General features: G+C 34.6%; 1 protein-coding gene across 3 annotated transcripts; it reads right to left on the minus strand.

Moving 5' to 3' along the window:
* Positions 1-970: 970 nt before the first annotated feature.
* LOC149796346 (protocadherin-11 X-linked-like) lies at positions 971-24,810 on the minus strand. Of its 3 annotated transcripts, none has more exons than XM_089961019.1 (6): positions 24,656-24,810; positions 17,643-20,383; positions 8,731-8,934; positions 6,022-6,166; positions 2,576-3,142; positions 971-1,907 (listed from the first exon to the last, which is right to left on the minus strand). In XM_089961019.1, the coding sequence occupies exons 2-5, from the start codon at positions 20,292-20,294 to the stop codon at positions 2,604-2,606; spliced, it is 3,540 nt and encodes a 1,179-aa protein (XP_089817145.1). In that variant the 5' UTR covers positions 20,295-20,383; positions 24,656-24,810; the 3' UTR covers positions 971-1,907; positions 2,576-2,603. The 3 variants fall into 3 exon arrangements, with proteins under 3 accessions (XP_089817145.1, XP_089817144.1, XP_089817146.1); XM_089961018.1 differs by lacking the exon at positions 24,656-24,810 and adding an exon at positions 20,812-20,944; XM_089961020.1 differs by lacking the exons at positions 971-1,907; positions 6,022-6,166; positions 24,656-24,810 and adding an exon at positions 20,812-20,944 and having other exon boundaries at positions 2,982-3,142.
* Between the last annotated feature and the right edge of the window lie 447 nt (positions 24,811-25,257).

Here is a 25,257-nt window from a genome sequence, read left to right on the forward strand (position 1 = left end):
TGTTCGTAAACTGACTGTTGTTATTATGGTTGTCTTTCTGTCTCTCCTTATCAAGTTTCGTTTAGTTGTCAAACAGTTCAAAGTAGTTTGAATCGAATTTTTCTGCACATAACAAGCAAAGTGTTTTCCCAAAAAATGTGTACAGCTATTAAGCAAGGTTCGTTTACACCAAACTTTGTACACATATCAAACAAGGTGTTTTCTACCAAATTTTCGGCACATATCAAGCAAGTTGCATAGAGGTAACTTGTGATATTAGAAACTTTCGCACTCAGTTTTTGTATGTAACCTTTAAGGCATAGTAAAGTATAAGTGTTATACAAATGAAATTATATTGACCATAAGTAATATGCAAATATACTACTGTGTGGCGTATAAGAGTTTATATTGGCGATATATATATATATATATATATATATATATATATATATATATATATATATATATATATATATATATATATATATATATATATATATATATATATATACATACATACATACATACATACATACATACATACATACATACATACCATGCATCTAACAACTTCCCAATTCTTTATCAACCACACAACTGCATGGTTTCTCTGCATTAACTTTCGCCTGTAACTTTGCATCACGTTTAGCATCATGGCAACAATAAACGGCGCCTGCTGACGACGGAACCGTCCCTTTTCGTTTATTCCATTGTATAATGTACCAGTCTCCAATCTTAAATACTGCAACTGAAGTCACACAATCAATGTGCACAACTAGATTTCAGTAAGGACTAATGAACTCCAGGGACACTAATGTGCTAGGGGTGAGGTTAGGGGGAAGGGAGTCTTCCCCCCAAAACGACTGTATATCTTTGAAAACTAATATGTTCACAAACACGTAGAAAGACAGATAGGTACAGAGATAAGAATGAAAGGATAAACACACCTAAAAGTACGGTACAATGTGGTAAATCAAAATATAGTGAGAAATTATATATCAACAGTTTATTTTAGCACCATATTCTCAAATCAGTTACAGACTGGCATACATTTACATTGCAGACTGGCATACATTTACATTACAGACTGGCATACATTTACATTACAGACTGGCATACATTTACATTACAGATTGGCATACGTTTACATTACAGACTGGCATACGTTTATATTATTTACATCACATACTTATATACATTTATATTCTGCTCTTTCAGAGCTAATAATTGAAAACATACATTGCACTCAACACGGATTTTTTATGAATATGGATGACATTAAAGTTTTTTTCGAAGGGATGAAACGGTTTTTTAGAAACACGCACATTTCCAAATATATTTTGGTATATTCTTTGCAATTAACTGAAATTTAAATGTAGTTTTAGCTAGATATTTAGATTGCAGAGTAGTCAATAAGTGAAAATATTTTAATATATGGAAACAAAAAAAACAGAACGTTCATGAATATGTCATGAAATTATCTGCATTTTGCAAGCCTTAGCCGTATCTTGTTTCTACCGTTATAAATGTTTTCACGGTTATAAATGTTTCCGAGGAAAGCAAATTGATTTGGTTGAGTTACTTTGCTGATGGACTCCATCTAAGTATCAAGTTTTAAATTGAATTATATAAGTGCTATCATGAACCAGTTCCCCTTAGAAATATCACAGCCATCGCTTTGGATTGGTTTCCCTGAGTATTGTCAAATATATATATATATATATATATATATATATATATATATATATATATATATATATATATATATATATATATATATATATATATATAATGATAAATAGTACAAATCGCCTATGTTTCACACTATAATATGGCTCAACGTTTTTATAACAAGTGTGAAGACTTTGCTTCTCCATCTATCAGTCAAGGTGTTACAATCATCATGTGTCTGCCTTGGGCTTTCATAACTGCAAAAAGAACATGCGTGGCATTTAGATCTTATCATTAGAATCAAATACATTCTAAACTATTCAAACAACTTGTTTCTTTTAATTTCTATTGATATGTTTGAACCCACTCCATGCAATACTCTTCCACCCCACCCTTAGAAAATAAGTTTGAATTACGCTCCAGGTTTATATATATATATATATATATATATATATATATATATATATATATATATATATATATATATATATATATATATATATATATATATATATATATATGCATGCATACATACATACATACATACATACATACATACATACATACATACATACAAGAAACAATAGCAATAATTATGAATCAGAATTACATGTACAACCGATAGCATGCGGAAAGACATGAGTATTTGTAATTTGCAAGATTTTTAATGTAAATGAACTATGAATGCCCAATAATGACATGTATGCATGATCAACTGTCTTTGAAGCTTGCGTAAAATGATGCCCCTCATTTACAGATAACGGTAGGAAATGTTTAAACAGACTTTCATGAACCAAAACAAAATAATAAGAATGAAAAAGCATAAATAAATTAGCAATATAAAATGTTACATCGTCCTCGTGTCATTGATTGTCAGTAGTTACCACGTGTCTTTCTTCAATACACATTGAAAGATATCACTTACCCATAATAAATAATTCCAAGCAAACATATCAGCAGTAAGCCTCGTCTTGAGCCAGGAAGTAATTCCTAGAATCGTTATGCGGATCACTTTGGCAATCATCCGCATCAATTGTGTAGCTGCCGGAAGTTGTGGTGTCGTCATCGTCGTCATAAGATGTCCCGAAGCCAACGCTCGAAGATTCTCCAGGAGAAGATATAAAGTCTTGATTCTCCTTCACGTAATAACTGGGCGTACCCCCTAACTTATTTTGATTGGGCGTACCCCCTAACTTATTTTGATGGGATGTGCTTAAAGAAAGTTTCGATTTAGGATTAGGGTGTGATAGGTGTTTGCAATTGTTATGACTAGTTATGTCTCTAGGACTCATGGAACTGTTTGATGAAATATCACTTCTATTTATAGAACGACTAGGTGAGAACTCATTTTGATTCCAAGAATGGTTTGATAAGAAGCCTTCTGGACTGTTAGAATAATTCGATGAAACATCACTAGGGTATTTCCAGGTCGGCTCCATTTCTATGTGATGTAGTAATGGCTTGCTTGCAAACGTTACACTCTTTGTGGTTTCTGAAAAAAAGAAGACGACATTAGATCAGGGATATATGACATAGAGTTGAAAAGAATTTCCCCGATATTGATAAAAGCAGACCTCTATGAAACCAGTATTAACTTTCGTTCAAATAAGATACGACAATAGTCTGGTCCATGATATATAAAAATCAAGCCGAATATTAGCCATCCGGCTCCAAGGAGAAACTTAAGGTAGAGATATGTATTAAGTAAGCATACACTTACCTTTAAAAAAAGAAAATATTGTACCGTAGCGTATAAGTAACTGAAACAGGCACGTGACTAGCTTTGCTCCACGTTAATTGAAATGCATAATGCAGCGAAAATTACATTATCAATTACAATTTAAATAGTTAAAAGCGATGACAAAACATCCCATCACTTAGACATCTTGAATTCATGATTACATTGGCACAACAATATTTTCAATGACAAGCTTATTGTATGCCAGATAAGGAAAACTGTTTTTCGATTAGTTTACTCATATATTATTACACAAGCATATTCATATTCATATTTATATTATTATTATTATTATTATTATTATTATTATTATTATTATTAGTAATAATATTATTATCATTATTATTATTATTATTATTATTATTATTATTATTATTATTATTATTATCGTGGTTGTTGTTTTTTGCTGTTCTTTGCTGCTGCTCCTAATATCGATTACTCTAAGTCTGGTGGAACAATGCCACCTGCAGAAAACTGTACCCTTTCCTAACTTAATGACATTAAAGTTAGATTGTATTTACTGTCAGTTAGACAGTCAGTCATAGATAAATGCACGCACGCACGCACGCATACAAACAAACATATATATATATATATATATATATATATATATATATATATATATATATATATATATATATATATATATATATATATATATATATATATATATATATATAATGTAGAAAGAACTAGTTACCTAGTTACACTGGTAGAAGTTTTTATCTATTTCCTTTTCTTTACTATTTCAAAGTTAATGCTACGCACATAACAATATAGACGAACTAACATTTTTGAAGTATTATCACCACCAGACAAATGTTCAACGATCAGTGCCATGGTAAGCCAAATGCTAGTTAGCTCTGACTACATATTTGTATGATTGCAGGTAGTGAGATGTTTCGTTTTGTCAATATTGTAGCTGACACAGTACTACTGTTGTATTTTTGTCACTTTTCTGTTCTATTTTATGATATGGTATTATCCTGAATTTGATTAATCTGATGTAATCTCTGTTGAAGAGGAAATAAAGTCATACATACATACATACATACATACATACATACATACATACATACATACATACATACATATACATATATATATATATATACATACAGACAGACAGACAGACAGACAGGCATGCAGGCAGGCATAAACTGCACCAGGGCATTCTCATTTTAGTTATGTTACTCTACAGTAGTGCATTCTAATTGCACTTATAATAAACTGCAGTTGGGGCATTCTAATTTTACTTAAGTTACTTTGCAGTATGGCATTCTACTTAAACTAAAGTTACCCTGCAGTTGGGGCATTGAGTCATGTTTAAGTCACAGAGAGTTACGGCAGTCTAGTTATACGTAAGTTACACTGCAGTAGGGGCATTCAAGCTACATGCAAGTTAAACTGCAGTAGGGACATTCTACTTACACTTGAGTTACACTGGTTATACGAAAGAAACACTGCTGTATAGGCATTCTAACTGAGTTGCACTGCAGAAAGGCATTATAGTTTCACTTAAGTTACGCTGCAGAAGGACATTATAGTTTTACTTAAGTTACACTGCATAAGGACATTATAGTTTCACTTAAGTTACACTGCATAAGGACATTATAATTTTACTTGAATTACACTGCAGAAGGGCATTATAGTTTCACTTAAGTTACACTGCAGAAGGACATTATAGTTTCACTTAAGTTACACTGCAGAAGGACATTATAGTTTCACTTAAGTTACACTGCAGAAGGACATTATAGTTTCACTTAAGTTACACTGCAGAAGGGCATTATAGTTTCACCTAAGTTACACTGCATAAGGACATTATAGTTTTACTTAAGTTACACTACAGAAGGACATTATAGTTTTACTTAAGTTACACTGCATAAGGACATTATAGTTTCACTTAAGTTACACTGCATAAGGAATCATAGTTTCACTTAAGTTACACTGCATAAGGACATCATAGTTTCACCTAAGTTACACTGCAGAAGGACATTATAGTTTCACTTAAGTTACACTGCAGAAGGGCATTATAGTTTCACCTAAGTTACACTGCATAAGGACATTATAGTTTTACTTAAGTTACACTACAGAAAGACATTATAGTTTTACTTAAGTTACACTGCATAAGGACATTCTACTTATTCTCAAGGATACCAGTCCAACAATTTCTTTAATTTCAACTAAAGATTAATGAAAGGTTGAAAAAAGATGAACTTTCTAACCTTGCCAATGAAGCTTATACATTATTTAGCAAAGCAAACAGACGGACGGACGGAGAAGAATTTATTGAAGTAAATGGACAGAGGATACACTTGTGGACATAAAGTTTGACAATGCGAATACGATATATCAATCCATCCAGGCATGCATGCATGCATGCACGCACGCACGCACGCGCACACACACATGCACATTTATACATACATACATACATACATACATACATACATACATACATACATACATACATACATACATACATACATACATACGTGTTCGTGTAGATATATTCATCCAAGCAACCAACTTATAATAATAATAGCAGCTCTGAGTCTATCGTACATAGAGATGCATTTGATTGTATGGATATAAAATCGGTTTTAGGTAACCGTCGTTTGCAACATTCTTACCTGTTTGATCATGAGATGTCGAAAATGTTGCGCTCTGAATATCCGATTCGCTGCCACCTCTACCACTGTCACACGTGGTTGTCTCACCTGACGACTCACTACCATTATCTTCGTGTTGTTTTAATATGTCTTTAGTTAGAGTTGGCTGAACAAAAAGCAGAAAGACGAGATTAAAGCGGTGCTCACACTAAGCAGCGGATGGTTTTATTTCACAACAAATAACATGAACACAAGCAGCATAAACAGAAAGATGAGAAGGGTAAAAACTGTGAAATTGTCTAAAGTGTTTCGTTTCTCATTTGCAAATGGTAATTACTAGAAAAGAGAAATTCTATTAGTAGGGTATTATACGAAATTTGATCGTAGTAATGTGCTGCTTAGTGAACTGAATAAAACAGGTTTGGTTGAGGGTTAAAAATAAATGTAATAACGACAAATCATACGTGTGTAGAGCGAAACCGTTATAAACCAAAATCCAGTAAAAGCTTATTTTCTTTTTCCTAATCCTGAATTTTTTCGTCTTAAATTTTTAAAATAATGACATCGGTCAGCCGATAATTCTCTGAAAACCAAAAGAAATGTCCAAAGCATCACTTAAATACTTAAATGAACCCTAAAAGAAGAAACCACTCAACGCATCGTGCGGTCATTTGTTTAGAAATATCATCGTCACTGATAGTTTTTCAAAAGAAGGTCGTTGAATTCTAATTTTCCCAAAGATATATTCACCGAATTGATTTTTAGTGGAGAATAGTATGTAGAAATAATGGCTTTCGATAAAGATATATGTATGTGTGTGTGTTTTAACACGAAATAATAATAATAATAATAATAATAATAATAATAATAATAATAATACAAATTGGACAATTAAACAATTTTATTTTCTCTTCTAATTTTTTTAATTTTATTACAAATAATAGGTTTAATGAGACAATATTAAATTTTCTTCATCCCTTAGTCGGTTACTCAAAAAGTTGTCAAAGGACATTCAACGTCTGCATTTAATTAGGTCACTACATTCAGCACGGTCATTCTTTGTAATAGGTGTATCCATGGAATATATACAATGTAGGAAAGGGGGATAAAAGGACATTGAAATACACTGCACACAGATTTGATATTATTAAGTCAGTTAGAGGGACAAAGAGGATTATTTTATCTTGGTTCGTTTCTAGGTTACAGAGGTCAAAAGTGTCATGATTTAATCAAATAAAATGCTTGTATGCGATTATATTTCATCGATACATTTCATCGATACATTTCATCGATACATTTCATCAATACATTTCATCGATACATTTCATCAATACATTTCATCGATACATTATGCTTTGAAAAGTTTTATTATGTACATTTTTGGTGAATCCTAAATTTAAGAAAAATTGCAGTAGTTACGAGAAACATCATAGTGTAATGCATCATTTCTACACTATGAACATGCGCCATATTAATTACACAAATAGGCCAACAGCTTATCAGACACGTAAACTTTTGTAATGTAGCAAATATTGTTTTGTGATTTAGTACGTGCATGGGCTGGAGATGTCGATGCCACGATGCTTGAAAACACATGCGTAGAATGGTTTGCAGATGTACCAAGCAAACTATATAATATATGCATATACCTGACAGTGATAAACATATGGGAAGACATTGTCTTGATTGAAAGGGGGCTGCTCAACTGAATAGATGATTTAAGGAAAGTAAATAAATTGCTGCACACACAAAGCTTACTACGTGCTCAACCAATTCCAAGCGAGTGAAAACGTAAGTCTAAGGACAACAGTGATTAGCGCTGTGCTTGGACACACACACACACACACAAACACACAGAAACACACAAATGTAGATAAATATAGTGTGTTGCACTACTGTGCTGTTATACAGGCATGTATACATACATACATCCATACATACATACATGCATACATACATACATACATACATACATACATACATACATACATACATACATACATACATACATACATACATACATACATTTAAATACTTTATTTACGGTTCAGGTAGCGGCAATAATAAAAAGCAAGAAATAAATCATGCATATATGGTCCCAGATGAAACATGATTTCCTGGCAATGACGTAGGTAACTATGCAGCCCAAAAGGCTTGCCGCTATTATGCAAATGTATTGCATTTTTAAAATATGATTGATCCCTTATTAGACATGTAGTTATTTCTTGTCCTTATGTTCCTTTCCCTTTGTTTAGACATTTTTATAAACACCAAAATGTAAATAGTTCTTGCTCTAGATGTTGCATTCTTTGTGTATTTGTCACTCTGTATGTATGCCATTGTCCTCTGAGAAAGACCTTGACTTTAGTTGCAACGTTGGAAAACTATGTTAAGTTCTCAATGCGCTTTTCCATATTTTTGTGTCTTTTATTTCAAATGTTCATAACTCAGTCAGTGCCCTCAGATGAAGAAATTTTGAAATACATTGGCGTTATTTATCTTATGCATACATAGGGTAAATAAAGAAGACATCGAATCTGCACATTAGGAGTCTAGTTTCCAGGCGCTGAGTTCTATATAAAACATTTGGGATTGTTTAAGTGTGGTTTCCATGGAAGTCAGAGGAAAATATTCAGGTTACATACAAGAGAAATTGCGATGATACAAACAGCAGGACTGACAGAGACATAGAGAGGCATGAAAGAAAGAAAAAAAAACAAGAGTCCTTACTGTATGCCGTTCGTCAGAAATGGTCCAGAGCTGCTCATGAGACCTACCATGGGGCCTCTCAGTCGGCGTCATTAGGCCAGAGTCAATGGGCTGTTGATTCGTACTAAAGGTCATTATATCCGACCTAGTCTGCTGTCCATTAAAACTGGACAGTCCGGAGTCACTGCTCGTCACATTGCTGTCTCCTCTCAACCTGTTAGAGATCTGAAATAAAGTCATCAATATACATGTAGTCCGTTTTGTGTCCATTAACACAACTGTCTCACTATTTTCCACACATCAATGTACATGTAGTCCGTTTTCTGTCCACTAACAAAACTGTCTCACTATTTTCCACACATCAATGTACATCTAGTCTGTTTTCTGTCCATTGACACAACTGTCTCACTACTTTCCACACATCAATGTACATCTAGTCTGTTTTCTGTCCATTAACAAAACTGTCTCACTACTTTCCACACATCAATGTACATGCAGTCTGTTTTCTGTCCGTTGACACAACTGTCTCACTACTTTCCACACATCAATGTACATGCAGTCTGTTTTCTGTCCATTGACACAACTGTCTCACTACTTTCCACACATCAATGTACATCTAGTCCGTTTTGTGTCCATTAACACAACTGTCTCACTACTTTCCACACATCAATGTACATCTAGTCCGTTTTCTGTCCATTAACAAAACTGTCTCACTACTTTCCACACATCAATGTACATGCAGTCTGTTTTCTGTCCATTGACACAACTGTCTCACTACTTTCCACACATCAATGTACATGCAGTCTGTTTTCTGTCCATTGACACAACTGTCTCACTACTTTCCACACATCAATGTACATCTAGTCCGTTTTGTGTCCATTAACACAACTGTCTCACTACTTTCCACACATCAATGTACATGTAGTCCGTTTTCAGTCCATTAACACAACTGTCTCACTATTTTCCACACATCAATGTACATGTAGTCCGTTTTCTGTCCATTAACACAACTGTCTCACTATTTTTCACACATCAATGTACATGTAGTCCGTTTTCTGTCCATTAACACAACTGTCTCACTACTTTCCACACATCAATGTACATGTAGTCCGTTTTCAGTCCATTAACACAACTGTCTCACTATTTTCCACACATCAATGTACATGTAGTCCGTTTTCTGTCCATTAACACAACTGTCTCACTATTTTTCACACATCAATGTACATGTAGTCCGTTTTCTGTCCATTAACACAACTGTCTCACTACTTTCTACACATTTCCACTTTAATGTGCAAGGGCATCAAACAAATTATATCAAAGTACTATATTTTCGATAAGATTCTAACCCGTCCTCAATTCAGTTATATTGGGCATTTTCATCTAACTATATACTTAAACTATACCTTCATTTACTTTCTTTATCTACGTTTCTCTCATTCACACAAACTCTTGCACATACACACAGTCACGCTGGTATATTCAGATAAAATCTCAATCATTCTGTAACTATTTAACCTGGCTATTTAAAGACATGTCACCTATTTTCTTCACTGCAGTGTTCAATATGATTACATGTCATCCATTTTCTTCACTGCATTGTTCAATACGATTACATGTCATCCATTTTCTTCACTGCAGTGTTCAATATGATTACATGTCATCCATTTTCTTCACTGCAGTGTTCAATACTATTACATGTCATCCATTTTCTTCACTGCAGTGTTCAATATGATTACATGTCATCCATTTTCTTCACTGCAGTGTTCAATATGATTACATGTCATCCATTTTCTTCACTGCAGTGTTCAATATGACGATTACTCTTAATATAGTTATAATGCCTGAAACATCCAAAAGACGTAAACTATCGATCTATTAATAATTTAAAATGATAACATGATCACAATATTGTATATTTCTACTGTTGATCTATTAGAATGGTAAACAAAATGGGTTTAATATAATTGAAGGTTGAGGCCATTAACAATAACCTTTATTTGCATAAAAGACAGACGAAAACAAGTCCGACCTCGGCAAGAAGGGTCAGCTCGTACATTTCATCTTCTTTGCAAACTGCTTCAATAGAACAATGTAACACAGGTTTTTCGTTTGTTTCTGTTTCATGTTAGGTTTGAGCCAATCCTCACCAATCCTGTTTCTCTCACACTCACCCTAATCTCGTATGTCACCCGATCCACGCTCCACTGGCGATAACAAATGCTATTTACTTTTTTTAATGTAGTTTTACGATATAACATGGTTGTCGCCAAATAGCTTGTGGTACGATAGTGGGGAATGGGGAGGGCAGTGCAGGGCAGGCCCTAGGATATGCGGGGCCCGAGGCAGCAAGTGATGAGCGCGGGGCCCCAAGTAAAAAAACTGCATTGCCTGAAAGTGCGGGGCCCAAGGCGGTTGCCTTGTTCGCCTTGCCCTAGGGCTGGGCCTGGGGGAGGGGAAGAATACCAAGTACATAGCTAACTATTTTGACCACTGTACTGACAGGCGTGTCATCTAATCTGGTGATCACAACACCATCTGCTAAACGACTGAATAATTTCTGGATATTTGGAAGAGCGGTAAAACAGACATTCGAATGGTTTGTGTGTGTGTGTGTGTGTGTGTGTGTGTGTGTTACATTGATATGCAGTAAGTATATTTTGTAGGATATAGGCTTGTGTATCTATCTCTACTGCGAAGAGCTAATAGAGAACTGAGTTACATAGATTGTTCATCAATCAAATCCTATTCGATCAGCTGCTTAATGATCAGTGTGAATCTGTTGACGTTGTTCTGAGGCTTAACGTCGTTTCTCAGCGCAACTCTGGCTATAGTCGACCAGGATAACTAAAAGAGGACGAACCCGATAAGAACCACCGGCTCACGGAACGCTAATATCAATCATAGATGTTAAAAACGTTAAAATTAAAATAAAAAAACGTAAAAAACGCATTTTTTTCTCAATAAATAAAAAACGAAAGAAACGTTCCAGTAGCTTTTAGGCAACACAAAAATCAATATTTTACTTATTGACACGCTACGTACCAGTTTTAAAGTTTCAGTGATACAAATATGAAAAAATGTCAAAAGTTTTAAACCGTAATCCAGATAACATTGAATTTTTTTTCACTCAATGTCGTTATCACCATCTGACTGATCTGACCACGCCTGGCCTACTCTACCAGATATCAGCACTATGTTGTAGCATGTTTACGTAAAGTATCGTAGGCTAGCATCGTAGATTCATTATTGATCGATATTTGTTATCTAGAGCAGTGATCTAGAGTATGACAGAGGACCGCCTGTATGGCCGATGATAAAAAAATGAATGTACCAAATATAAAAAACGCAAATAAATAAAAAACGTAAACAAACGCGTTTTTCGAGATAAAATAAAAAACGAAAAAAACGTTTTTATCATCTATGATATTAATATTATTCGAATACCCACGTTGCAGACATCGTAGCGATATGACTGAAAAATTGTTAATGCTACGTTAAACGTCAAAATCACATCACATCACGTCACATCACATCACATCACGTTGATCGAGCCTGAGACTCCAACACACGCGGACAAAAGTGACATCAGTGATCAATCAGTAAAGACGAGCGCTTTAGACCACTAGGCAGCCCGCGGCCCCGATCAGTGAATGAAAAGTAAGAATTAACACAAGTATGAAAGTTGGAAGGCTTGCTGAAGCTGAATATAACAAAAAATACAACGTTTATACTTTTGCAAGTGAAATATTCTGCATTTTTGGGCAATAGAAAAAGGAAAATGGCTTCGATTTATTTATTTTGTATTGTTTACATTTTTATGTTTAAAATGACACTAAATATATTTTGACCAGATTGAAATGCATGCATTTTGAACGAAATAAAAAGTGATGGAGACAAAGTATTGTCTATGGTCCTGATCACAAGAAAACAACAGGTGTTGGATGACCAGTACCACTGCGCTATTTCAGAGTCTATTATTCAGACTTCATGAAGTGGGAATTACTTGGCTGTGCTCTTGTACATTGGAATTAGTATCCTGCTCATTATGAGTAAAATTATAAATTTTCTTGACTCACTCTTCATTTATTTTTCAACCATTAAAGGACGCATATACAGTAAACAAATGTTTATGAACTAATTAAAAGATAAGTGATGAAACGCTCATTGGACAAAGGAGTTTTCTTTAAGTATCCTACCAACTCAGACGGACCTTATTAATATCTTAATTGCACATAATGAAAACATCCTTTGAGATCTTCCCCTATTTTATCTCTGATATGATCTGTTATCCATCGCTTCTCAATTACATCATTTTAACAGTTCCATTGTCCAGAAAATTTTACTGTCTGGTAAATCTATTAAGCATGGTAGAAATTTCCAAATATACCTGGTGGGTATGGTACTCTGTCAACACATGAAGAAAAGGAAGATGTTTGATAGAAGTCAAGAGTAGAATATGTTGATATTATCGTTTGCTTGAGGGTGGAAAGTTAACTTTCAAAAATTCAGTTTTGTTGGTCTTTATTTTAAGGTCGACATGATTCAGATGTTTCCAAAGTCGTAAACCTTTATCCACACAATTCATTTTAATAGGCTCTATGATTCAAAATGTGGAATTTACAAAAAAGAAACAACCAATCGTGTAATAATTTGCGAACATAGTTTTAAATTCATTGAATAAATTTAAATATCTGGGTAATGTGATTTAATAAAACGTGAGTTTAAGTTTTTTGGATAATGTCATTTAATACCACATAACTTTAAATTTCTGGGTAATGTCTTTGAATACAAAATACGTTTAAGTTTATGAGTAATATCGATGTATGGATAACAAACAAACATCTCCCTCTGTTTCATTGCACTACCACAGGCATGATCTTATTGCTTTTATTCAAACAGATGACATTTACAGATATAAAATGAATGAATAATCTGGCAGTTGTTTTCCATTTGTCCGATATGGTCTATGGAATATGGTTATAAATATTTCCAAAATGTGAAAATCTCTGAGAGCGACTTCTGAAACTGGGGGATGGGGAGTTTTGGAATGTTCCCTAATCACATAACTGTAATCAGCATTTACGAATATCACAAAACATACAGTGTAATCTCTTGCTCTGCCATGTGAATGTTGTACGCGGACAAAAACCACGACATGGTAGGCGTTACGTGTCCATTTTCGGCGAGACTTCGCGGATTTCAAAGTAGTTGTGAATTACCACAGATCTCATTGTAAATTTATAAATTAACTTAAATGTTGATATATACAAAGTGAAATGCAATTTTTATATTTTGTACTGTTAGAACAAATGTTCAAAGATTGATTTATGATAGCGTAAGAAAACATGACAAAGTATTGCGTAATATTAGTCTGTCATTCCCTCATACATATTGAGAATAAATATATGCGAATGCTGTGACACTTTTTACAGGAATACGTTTTTAAAAAAAAGAATAAACTATATAATACTAAAAATCCACCTTGCAAAAGTTTTGAAAATTTACAATTTACAATATTTCGTATGCTGACGTTTTGTGACTTTATAATATGGTAGTACGAATCGTTTTCCTTCTCGGTTAAATTTTCAGAATTTTTCATGCTACTGCTAAATTCGCGAAAATGAATCCACGATCATTTTTTTGGGGAGGGGGGGAGGCAGAAAAGGTACGTAAACTGAGTACCAGGTAATATCTCCTTAATTTTCCCGTTGCTCAACTGTTTTGAAGTCTGCAGTGTATGTATTAGTGAGAAAAAAACATTGTATGCATAAATATAACAGATACAATAACAACCATGCTTACAACACCACACGGAGAGATTTTAAAAATAGCTCCAACTGGCAAACATTTACTTATATCCGTACTTTAAAACTACTCGACTCAAGCTATCATAAACATCACGTATCATCTTCAACGTCCTATAAGGAATATCCTTAATTAAAGGTACGGTCAGTGTAGGCCTGGCAACACCGATACGCTGACCTGCTAAGTTTGTTTTATATACTTTGCTTTGTTCAATGCGGGGGATACATACATACATTAATTTGATTCATTTTTATTTCACGCTGCTTCTGTCACTGTGCACTGGGTCTAGTAACTTTAAATGGCGATATACAGGGTCATTCATTACTGACAATTGAAAAATAATACAAGCTAAGGTAATATAAAGTGATTCCAATATGATATCTATCCTCGGTATTTAATTATCACTATTTTCTTTATATTGACTGTTTAAGTATCACACTTGGGTCGTTGATTATAGCAATTGACTGGGTTTGATAATCAGCGATATTGGCCAAGAGCCAAAGAAATAGGCCAGTGATCCATACAAATAAACTGGGAATGACTTTATTATCAAAATTATGACATAGACTATTTCTTGCCTTTTGCCTGAATCAAACACAATCACTTGGTATTAAATTAGCGTTGACTTATAAAGACACGACACGATATGTTTAGTGTTTAACCATTACAAGTTAACTTAATTAAATGACCAATGTCTAAACAATAACTAGGTAAAATGCCATTTGATTACGAACATGGGATATATATATATATATATATATATATATATATATATATATATATATATATATATATATATATATATATATATATATATATATATATATATATATATATATTAAAGGCGCTAGAAAACAAATACTGCATGTATTTTTACGTATATTGTTAGTTTTTTCTTTATAAATGTAGATGTAATAATGTACTTCCATTGTGTGCGAGGATATGATACAAAAATGCTGTTATCTTTTGTTATCTTTGTGCAGAAAACAGGAAGGAAAAAGGATAATGGAAACCAATTTATTTTAATGATAAATAAAACCAGGCTTTTGTTGATTTAGTTGATAATATATTATATCTAAGACAAAATATCCTCTTAAAACGAAACACACAGAGATAGATAGATAGATAGATAGATAGATAGATAGATAGATAGATAGATAGATAGATAGATAGATGTTTTATATAGTACAGATACACTTTTTAAGAAGCAGTGAAGATAGTATTGGCTGGTTCTTTTGTGATGAAGTTTTTGCTGTTTTAATTGTTATTTTAATGTTATTGATGTTGTTGGTTTTCTGTTTTGTTATGATTTTGTTTTCTTTACTTTTGGACATTTTGATACTACTAAGCTATTCCGTTATAAATATAATGCACGAAATTACAATATTACTTATGCATTTTCATTTTAAAAATCAACTATATAGATTTCAGTTAAAATGGGTCGTAGTGTGCTTGTGTTACATTACTTTACTTGAACACAGCCAAAGCATCTGTGTTCTTATTTCACATTTCTGTGTTCACATTTTGAAAAGCCATTTAAGCAGAATATTCCGCACTGCCGATTATGTGCCCAACTGTACAATGAAAAATGTACGCAGCCTATTTTAAAAGTGTGTCTAAGTTGTGACTATTGTTGGAGTAGAAACAGTCGTTATACAAAAACGCAATGCTAGATGATACGATGCAGGACATCCATCGTGTCCGTTTTCTCTTTTTGAAATTCGCAATCCATGGGTGGCAAATCATGGCATGAGAAGATCATTCATATTTTGTAATATTAACAAAATTTAACTGACTCGACATTGTTGGTCCGTTTTACTAACAGAAGTAATTAGTCACTATTTTCCTCGGTGCTGTTTAGACATACTGTCTTTTTCAAAGAAAAAATACTAAATGCTAGTTCTGACAACAGCAAATGGTACATAGCTTGTGATAAAAATAAATGAATAATGTAACATGTAGAAAACAGGATCTGAAAGGGAAAAGCACAAGGTCTACGGGAATGCAGTGTGAGGAATACACGCGTGGTGGAATGGCTGTTCAAAATCAAGAGGTTATATATCAAGCAGATTAAAATAAATAGAAAGGTGACTGACAGTCTTAGAGCCCTGATAAGTGTAGCATACGAAATAGAAAGGTGACTGACAGTCTTATAGCCCTGATAAGTGTAGCATACGAAATAGAAAGGTGACTGACAGTCTTATAGCCCTGATAAGTGTAGCATACGAAATAGAAAGGTGACTGACAGTCTTATAGCCCTGATAAGTGTAGCATACGAAATAGAAAGGTGACTGACAGTCTTATAGCCCTGATAAGTGTAGCATACGAAATAGAAAGGTGACTGACAGTCTTATAGCCCTGATAAGTGTAGCATACGAAATAGAACGGTGACTGACAGTCTTATAGCCCTGATAAGTGTAGCATACGAAATAGAAAGGTGACTGACAGTCTTATAGCCCTGATAAGTGTAGCATACGAAATAGAAAGGTGACTGACAGTCTTATAGCCCTGATAAGTGTAGCATACGAAATAGAAAGGTGACTGACAGTCTTATAGCCCTGATAAGTGTAGCATACGAAATAGAAAGGTGATTGACAGTCTTAGAGCCCTGCTAAATGTCGCATACCACCTGATGGCTAACAGTGCTCATAGCAAGTACGAGTCCTACAATGTAACACATAGCACATGTTGTTTTAGTTTTAGTGCCTTCACCCACCCACCCCAGAACAAAAATATCGGGTGATGTGTCTTACGTTGTAGCACTTTGCAAGTAGCAGGTTATTCATTGCGAAAGTTACTCATTCAGCCAGTATGTATGTATGTATACATGTATGTATGTATGTATGTATGTATGTATGTATGTCCACCCGCCTGTTCGTCAATATATGTTTATTACTTTATTCTTATTACTGTTTTAATTCACTGCTTTCGAAAATATTCTGAGTCTTTTGTATTAATACAATACCATCAGTTCTCCATAGGAAACATAAAGACTTGTCTTTGCATCATAACCCTGGTGTTAAGTGTCTGTGTTGAGTCGATATGCATCTTGCAATTTAAGAAAAATATCGAAATACTTTATTTACAATGTCATAGCCTTGAGAGACAGCATTTTGTACAAATCTTACCTGGTAAACTTCTTGGCTGGCCATCGGAACCGGAATACCTTCTTTTGTCTTGGTTTTTGAATCGTATTCCAGAGGAAATGCAACCTTCCTAAGCTGGTCTCCTTTAAGAACAAGACCTTGAGTTGTATCTCCAGCTTTTGTTTGCACTGCACGAGCACAACACTCTTTAGTTTTTAGTCTGTCGTGTCTTCTAATTAAACATATTATGAGAACAATTGCAACTGATAAGACCACAGTAACACAAGTCAAAGAGACAGCAATCAGAAAATTTTTACTGTCATCTCCTCCTTCCTTGCTTTCAAGCGCTTGAGAGAAAGCTATTGTGAGATAAGCCATGGATGAGCGGCGGTTAGTTCCATTATCTTCGACTTTGACCCTAATTGTAAATATTATAGGGTCAGATGACGTCAACATTCGTTTGAGTGTTATTTTTCCTGTCTTCATTTCCATTGTGAAAATATCGGTAACATTGTTATCAACGATACTATAGGACAAAAGAGCGTTGTTACCATCATCTGTATCACTAGCTGTCACGTCTGCGATCACAGTGCCAGATAGGGCGGCATAAGAGACTGTTACCGTGTTGTTCTCTTTATTTGGGAAAACAAAGACTGGAGGATTATCGTTCTGATCAGAGACGGAGATGACGACAGAAACGGAGTTTCTGAGGGGAGTACTACCCTGGTCTTCAGCTACCACTGTTATATTATATTGACTTTTGACTTCCCTGTCAATTTCCCTGGTCGTTATAATTGTCCCATTGGAATACAAAGTGAAAGGGAAATCATAAGATGGAGGTGGAAAAATGGAATATAGGATAGTTCCGTTTTCCCCATCATCTGGATCCTTGGCAATTACCTGTCCCACCTTAGTCATTAGGATGGCATTTTCCTCAACAGTAAAATTATATCCTGACTGACCAAAACCAGGCGCGTTATCATTTTGATCATTTATGTTTATAACAACAGTTGCCTCCCCAGTAAGTTTTTGGCTTATTCCACCATCCACAGCCTTTACTTTCAAGGTTACACGCGATACATTTTCTCTATCCATAATAAAGTATGCCCTAATCTCTCCTGTGTTTGGATTAATTCTAAAGTCACAACCTCCATCATCGACAAGAAAATAGGTCACCACAGCATTTATCCCTATGTCTAAATCCTCAGCAGAAACTTTGATGATCAGGTCACCTATTTGATTATTCTCTTCTGTCTTCACAAAATATGTACCTTGTGTGAATCTTGGTGCTACATCATTCTCGTCCAGGATAGTAACATTAAATCTTCTTGAAGAATTGAGTGGGGGAGAACCATTATCATAGCAGAATATATCCACAACGTGTACACTGATGAGTTCTCTGTCCAGTGTCTTAGTGACCACCACCTTGTACTCTTTCACATCAAGCCGCTCTAGGCCAAACCTATCACTAGCACCAGTACATGTGACGATACCATTTCTTCCCGTGTCATCATCCACTACTCCAATATGTGCCACCACCGTCCCAACATTGGCAAATTCCGACACCCTAGCTACATCGGAACCAGCCAGAAAATTAATATTAATCTGTGGTGGATGATTGTTCGAATCCTCAATGTTGACATACACAACAGCCTGCGATAATTTTGGCGGGACACCTTTATCGCTGGCTTCCACAAATACCCTTAGGATCTCATTCGGAACATAGACCAACTGCGAGACGATGCTTAGGGCTCCAGAAACTGGATTAATGGAAAACATCGAGGGGACATTTTCAATCTGATGAGCACTTAACTTGTATAAAATCTCCCCGTTTTCTCCAATGTCTGCGTCTGTCGCAGACACTGTCAAAATGGTACTGCTTAGTTCAATGTCTTCCTTAACTGTAACATTGTACACTGATTGCGTGAATTTTGGAGCGTTGTCATTGACATCAGTTACAACGACAATGACTTTTAGTGTACCAGTTCTCACGGGGTTACCACCGTCCTCAGCTATTACTGTTAATTTATAAAGATCTTGTCTTTCCCTATCCAGTCCTTTTTGTACAATGATATTTACAATGGAACTTCCGTCGACCAGTTTTTCATACTGGACGCCAAATGGAGTGTCCGGCTCAAGAATTGTATAATTTTGAACAGAAAATGAACCATAATCAGCATCCAGAGCTCCACTGAAAGAAGCGGGAGACCTTCCCGTGGTAGATTCAGCTATCTCAACTTCAACTTCATTCACAGCAAATGTAGGTGAATTGTCATTAAGATCCACAATCTCAATGTCGACTTTCAGTTTTCGGAAAAATGCTCCACCAGTCTGAATGGCAACATCCACAGACAGCACACATTTTTCCGTGAATGTACAAACGGACAAATTATCTCTGTCAATCCTAGAGCCAACAGCTAAATCACTTGTCCTGTTATTAATTTTGAAAAATGCAGCATAAGGATTGCCTGCAGAAAAGAGACTGAATACGAGGCTGTTGTACTCCACCTCCGATATTGTTGAACGAATGTCAAAATCACTTTTAATTGTTCCTATGTATGTCCCACTGATCTGTTCCTCGTTTATTTTATACTTAACATCTGCCTCGCCGATGGCTTGAACCGATGGCAAGGAAAGCAAGCAAAATATAATAATATTATTCAGCTTGCACACATTCCACACACTGCATTCCATGATGAATCGTAAATCCACAGTGATATTCCAGGGCAAGTTGAATTTGCTTTAGCACAACGTGGAGAAGTAAATCTTCACTCGAATCATTTCTGAAATATGAAAAGATGCCAGTTAAAAATGAAATACGGAACCGATAGTCTTGTTAAAGTTTAGAATCATGTGTATATGGAATCCCATTTCTTTGGATATATGTGCAATATTTTCACTTAACATATTGCATGTAGAAAGAACAGAGATGTACAGTTAAGAACAATAAAGTCGTAAACTATTGATGTCAAGTTAAATGCAAAATATTTCAAGAAACTAAGATGTCAGTTCTTGCATTTTCTGAACATATCCCATATGAATGTCGAATACATTTTGTTTTTAAAATGACAAAAAGAAACACCTTTATATCATGACTTTAAAACATTCTAAAAATCTGTACATTAAAGGAGAGCGCATGTGAAAGCAAAAAGATAAGCGAGAAATCATATAATGTAAACGTCAAGTGTTGAAGAGCGAATATCCTACCCACCCTATCATATCACTTTCCTTGCTTCTATTGAGTCATACTGGTAGATGACAGCACGACACACAAATCCAGCCTGCTGAAGTTCATAGCAGTTCGTTGCTAACAACCACTTTGATAACAGCAGTATTTACACCTGAGGTTACAGCCGTTCCATGGGTCCCGCCCACCATGGCAACCGACCTATCAGCAAGTGGCGTAGAACTGAAAATCCACTCCCACATATCAATAATCGGCAGCTAGGTTCGTTGTGTACAAAGCTAAATGAGGGAGTAACTTCATGCGAATCGTTTGAAGGAGAAATATTATTGGATCGTAATCTTAAAGAATACTTAACTCGCACCAAGGGTACAATTTCGCTTTTGTGCTATGTTAGTCTGTACTTTCTGACTCACGTGACTGAGCAATCCCACACAAGCTCTTCAGTTTTGATAACGAAATCAAGCTGTGAAGATCAGGATTTGTAAATGGCAAGTGTGATAAACACCTTAGAGGATTAACGCAGCCATTAGGTCTAGTAAGGGAAAAGTAAACAAGAGCATAAGTATCATTCATTTACTCAATTGCTGACATTAAATTTACTAATAATCTGCAAATAATTGGATATATAAATATATCGAGATCAATGTGGTATTCATGCTTCAAATTCTCAATATTTCTCGAGATGTCAGTTTGCAAAATTTTAGTTCAATTTCATTAATGAAGGTTGCTCGAACATATTGCTTGCTTTTGGACTTTCTTACAGTTAATACGTGATTAAATACACACACACAGACTCACCCCCACAGATCTCTCTCTCTCTCTCTCTCTCTCTCTCTCTCTCTGTCTTTCTCTCTCTCTCTCTCTCTCTCTCTCTCTCTCTCTCTCTCTCTCTCTATATATATATATATATATATATATATATATATATATATATATATATATATATATATATATATATATATATATATATATATATACACATACATATATATATATATATATATATATATATATATATATATATATATATATATATATATATATATATATATATATATATATATATATACACATACATATATATATATATATATATATATATATATATATATATATATACACACATACATATATATATATATATATGTATGTGTATATATATATATATATATATATATATATATATATATATATATATATATATATATATATATATATATATATATATATATATATATATATATATATATATATATATATATATATATAATTATTTATTTAAACACAAAGTGATGATGGAAGTTATCTAAGTTACAATTCAGAGGCTTAGTCCATGACTTTGTCGTGTTCTGTCTTACACAATTGGAAATTAAATTACCACCGAGGAAACGAATTGTGGAGGAATATTTATTTTTGCCAGTAATTGATTATTTGTAGTCTAATTATATTTAGGAGTATGTGAACTTACATGGAAACTAAGATTGAAAATCAAAAGACACTTCAATAATTTGAGAACAATTGAACATTTTCCAAGGTGATAACTGATATTATTTTCGTCAGATAAAAAAGTGGAGAGTGTCTCGTGGAGGACAGACTGTGTCCGTTATCGATCAATGATAAAAGAGATCAATCATTAGAATCTTGTTAGTTATGTGGGTATCCACCGTTTTCGCCTCATAGGCGCCAGCGATGGCGAAAGAAATGTGCTACACAAACTCCGTTATTAAAGACAACCGTTTCATCCCACTTTTGCATTATTGGACCAGAATGGAAATATAAATCAAATCGAAGGGATTACAAAAAGTCCAGAAGGAATTTTAAAATTGACAATGTCGCAAAACAATTCAATTCGGATTGCATGGGTCATAGCCTTTGTAGCGTAGTTCGTCCTCTGCTAAAGATTTAGTGCGTGTTTGCGTGTGTGTGCGTGTGCAAGGGGGGTGGGAGAGCAATTCCAAAAATGCCACAAGTTTATGAGCATAAATATATCAAAAAGACTAAAATATAAATCATGTATGATGTATCATTGCACTAACAACATAATTTTTTGTTTATAACTTTACATTGAAAATAGCAAGGAATATCATAGATACGTGTTTATGTAACATAGTATGCGTGTATATACATTGTGGATATTAACCATTTCTTTTGCTCCTTTAACTTAAATGTTACGCGTGATATAAGTAAAGTGCCCTGAAACATTAAAACTATCGCATGAAAATTGTATACATATCCAGTCAATTATACAGAGAAACAACTACTCATTTCAGAGATAACTGCCCATTTCTGAGGCGACTTACTAAAGTTGTGAGGTGATATTAGGGCATTAAAGATGGTGAGGATGGCGGCGGTGATGGTGATGGTGATGGTGGCCTGAAATTTTGCAAGGGCAAGTGCTTTTGTGTAAAGCAAATTCAAGTGCAATTATTAGTCCCTGACGATAAGAAGAATGTATAAAAATATCCCATAAGAAGAATGTATACAATTAGCCCATAAGAAGAATCTATAAAATTAGCCCATAAGAAGAATCTATAAAATTAGCCCATAAGAAGAATGTATACAATTAGCCCATATGAAGTTGTCTCATGTATCGTAACCAGTAATTGAAGAAGAAGAAAAAAAAACTGCGTTGATATGATTAATTTATGCTTGTTTTCAATTAAAAGTATGTTGTTCTTTTTTTCTTCAATGGGCTACTGCAACTAGCAGATCTTCAGCTGTCAAAGATAGCAACACACAGTAATACTAGTTGTAGCGGTAGTAGAAGTAGTAGTAGTAATTGTAGCGGTAGTAGAAGTAGCAGTAGTAATTGCTCTTGATTATGTTGTTATTGCTGGTAGTCCAAGTTGTTGTTGGTTATGGTGCTGGAATTTTTTGTTGTGGTGATCATGGAGGAGTGTAAACATTATCAGCAATAATTGTTTTAGGGTTCATTCAATGTTTGTTGTGGGTTAGTGTTTGCATATGTATGTGCGTGCGACAGAGACAGACAGACAGACAGAGACATAAAGGTCGCCGTATTGTATGGAACCGCATTAAAATTTACTTCCTGAGATGTCGTGTCGACCCTGTCGACTCTTAATGTGTCGATTTGCTGTCCACGTGTTTTTTATACATATCATTTATAGCCGTTGGCATGGAAATAAATTTCTTCTCGGACATTTATTCTGATCTTTATGGCTGCAAATACAGAAAAAAATATCCACACACGTCCGCCACTTTCCAATTATCTGATTTATGGTCCGCCTTGATCACAAACCATGGTCACGTGACTGTACCTGGTGTATCATCGTAAACATATCCGTATAAAAATTTCGGAAACAGTAAAATTCATACTAGACATGATTTGCTATGTCCTTTTTAAAAAGCATCAGCGAAGAATGAGACAATGGGACTTGTACATATGAGAGTAAAAATGTACAAATTAGAATTATCTACAACAAGGGTAAAAAAAGCTGAGCCATTTGCGGACACGAACACAGATCTACTGACACACAGACACACAGACACACACACAGATCTTCGGACACAGAAATGCACACAGATTTTCGGACACAGACGCGCACATAGATTTTCGGACACATGCACGCACTCAGATCTTCCGACACACAGACACGCACACAGATCTTCGGACCAGCAAATTATACAAAGAACCAGCGCGATATAGTGATCGCAACTTGCATTGATATGATTCAATTTCAAGTAAAATGTTGATTAAAGTGGTAAGACGTTTTGGTTACACGATACATTTAGTTATTTCAGTCATGTGCCCTACGCGCGATGGCGAATGTTATGAGTAAGCTATGATATATTTTAAAAATAAAAGGTATGTAAATCGAAATTGATAATGATTAATTACTGTTGATACCTGAATATCCAGGGCCATTGAATGGTTGCTTTATGAAAGAAACACCCGCTCAAGGTAATCTTTATATTCTACCAAATCTCGAGTTCCTCATGCCAAACGTTGTCACATCTCGTTGTCCAATTTTGCCAGCACCACCTTTAGACTGAGTCCCCAAAGATGAAATGGCTTCTTCCAGTCAGGACTGCAATCTAACTACCTGTATTCGCCTGCTACTAAATCCGGTCTACACCCAAGCGATGACAGCTAGTTGTCGAAAGAGAGATAATTGTTTGTTATGATTTCTCAACGGAGCAGCAAAAACGAATACAATTGAGCAAGAACAGTTAGTACGCCTGGAATATCAAACAGGCCGTTGATGATGGTTCCGCACGGAAAATCACAAGAGATGAAAATCAATATTCCAGTTTGATTATATTTAATGACCGATAGGTTCGGAGTCTTTATAATGGTGTGAAAAGAAAAACGCGAGGAGAAAGTTTTATTTACTTTTATTTATTCAGCTACTGCAGATTGGTTATGAACCTGGACACACGGGCGACATGGCCTCTGATGCTTGTTGATATGAAACAGTTGTAGTCGAGATTTAACAAAGATACTTTGTG

This window comes from Sinohyriopsis cumingii, chromosome 6, assembly GCF_028554795.1.
Source record: "Sinohyriopsis cumingii isolate HCF-2022 chromosome 6, ASM2855479v2, whole genome shotgun sequence".
NCBI classification, from domain to species: domain Eukaryota; kingdom Metazoa; phylum Mollusca; class Bivalvia; order Unionida; family Unionidae; genus Sinohyriopsis; species Sinohyriopsis cumingii.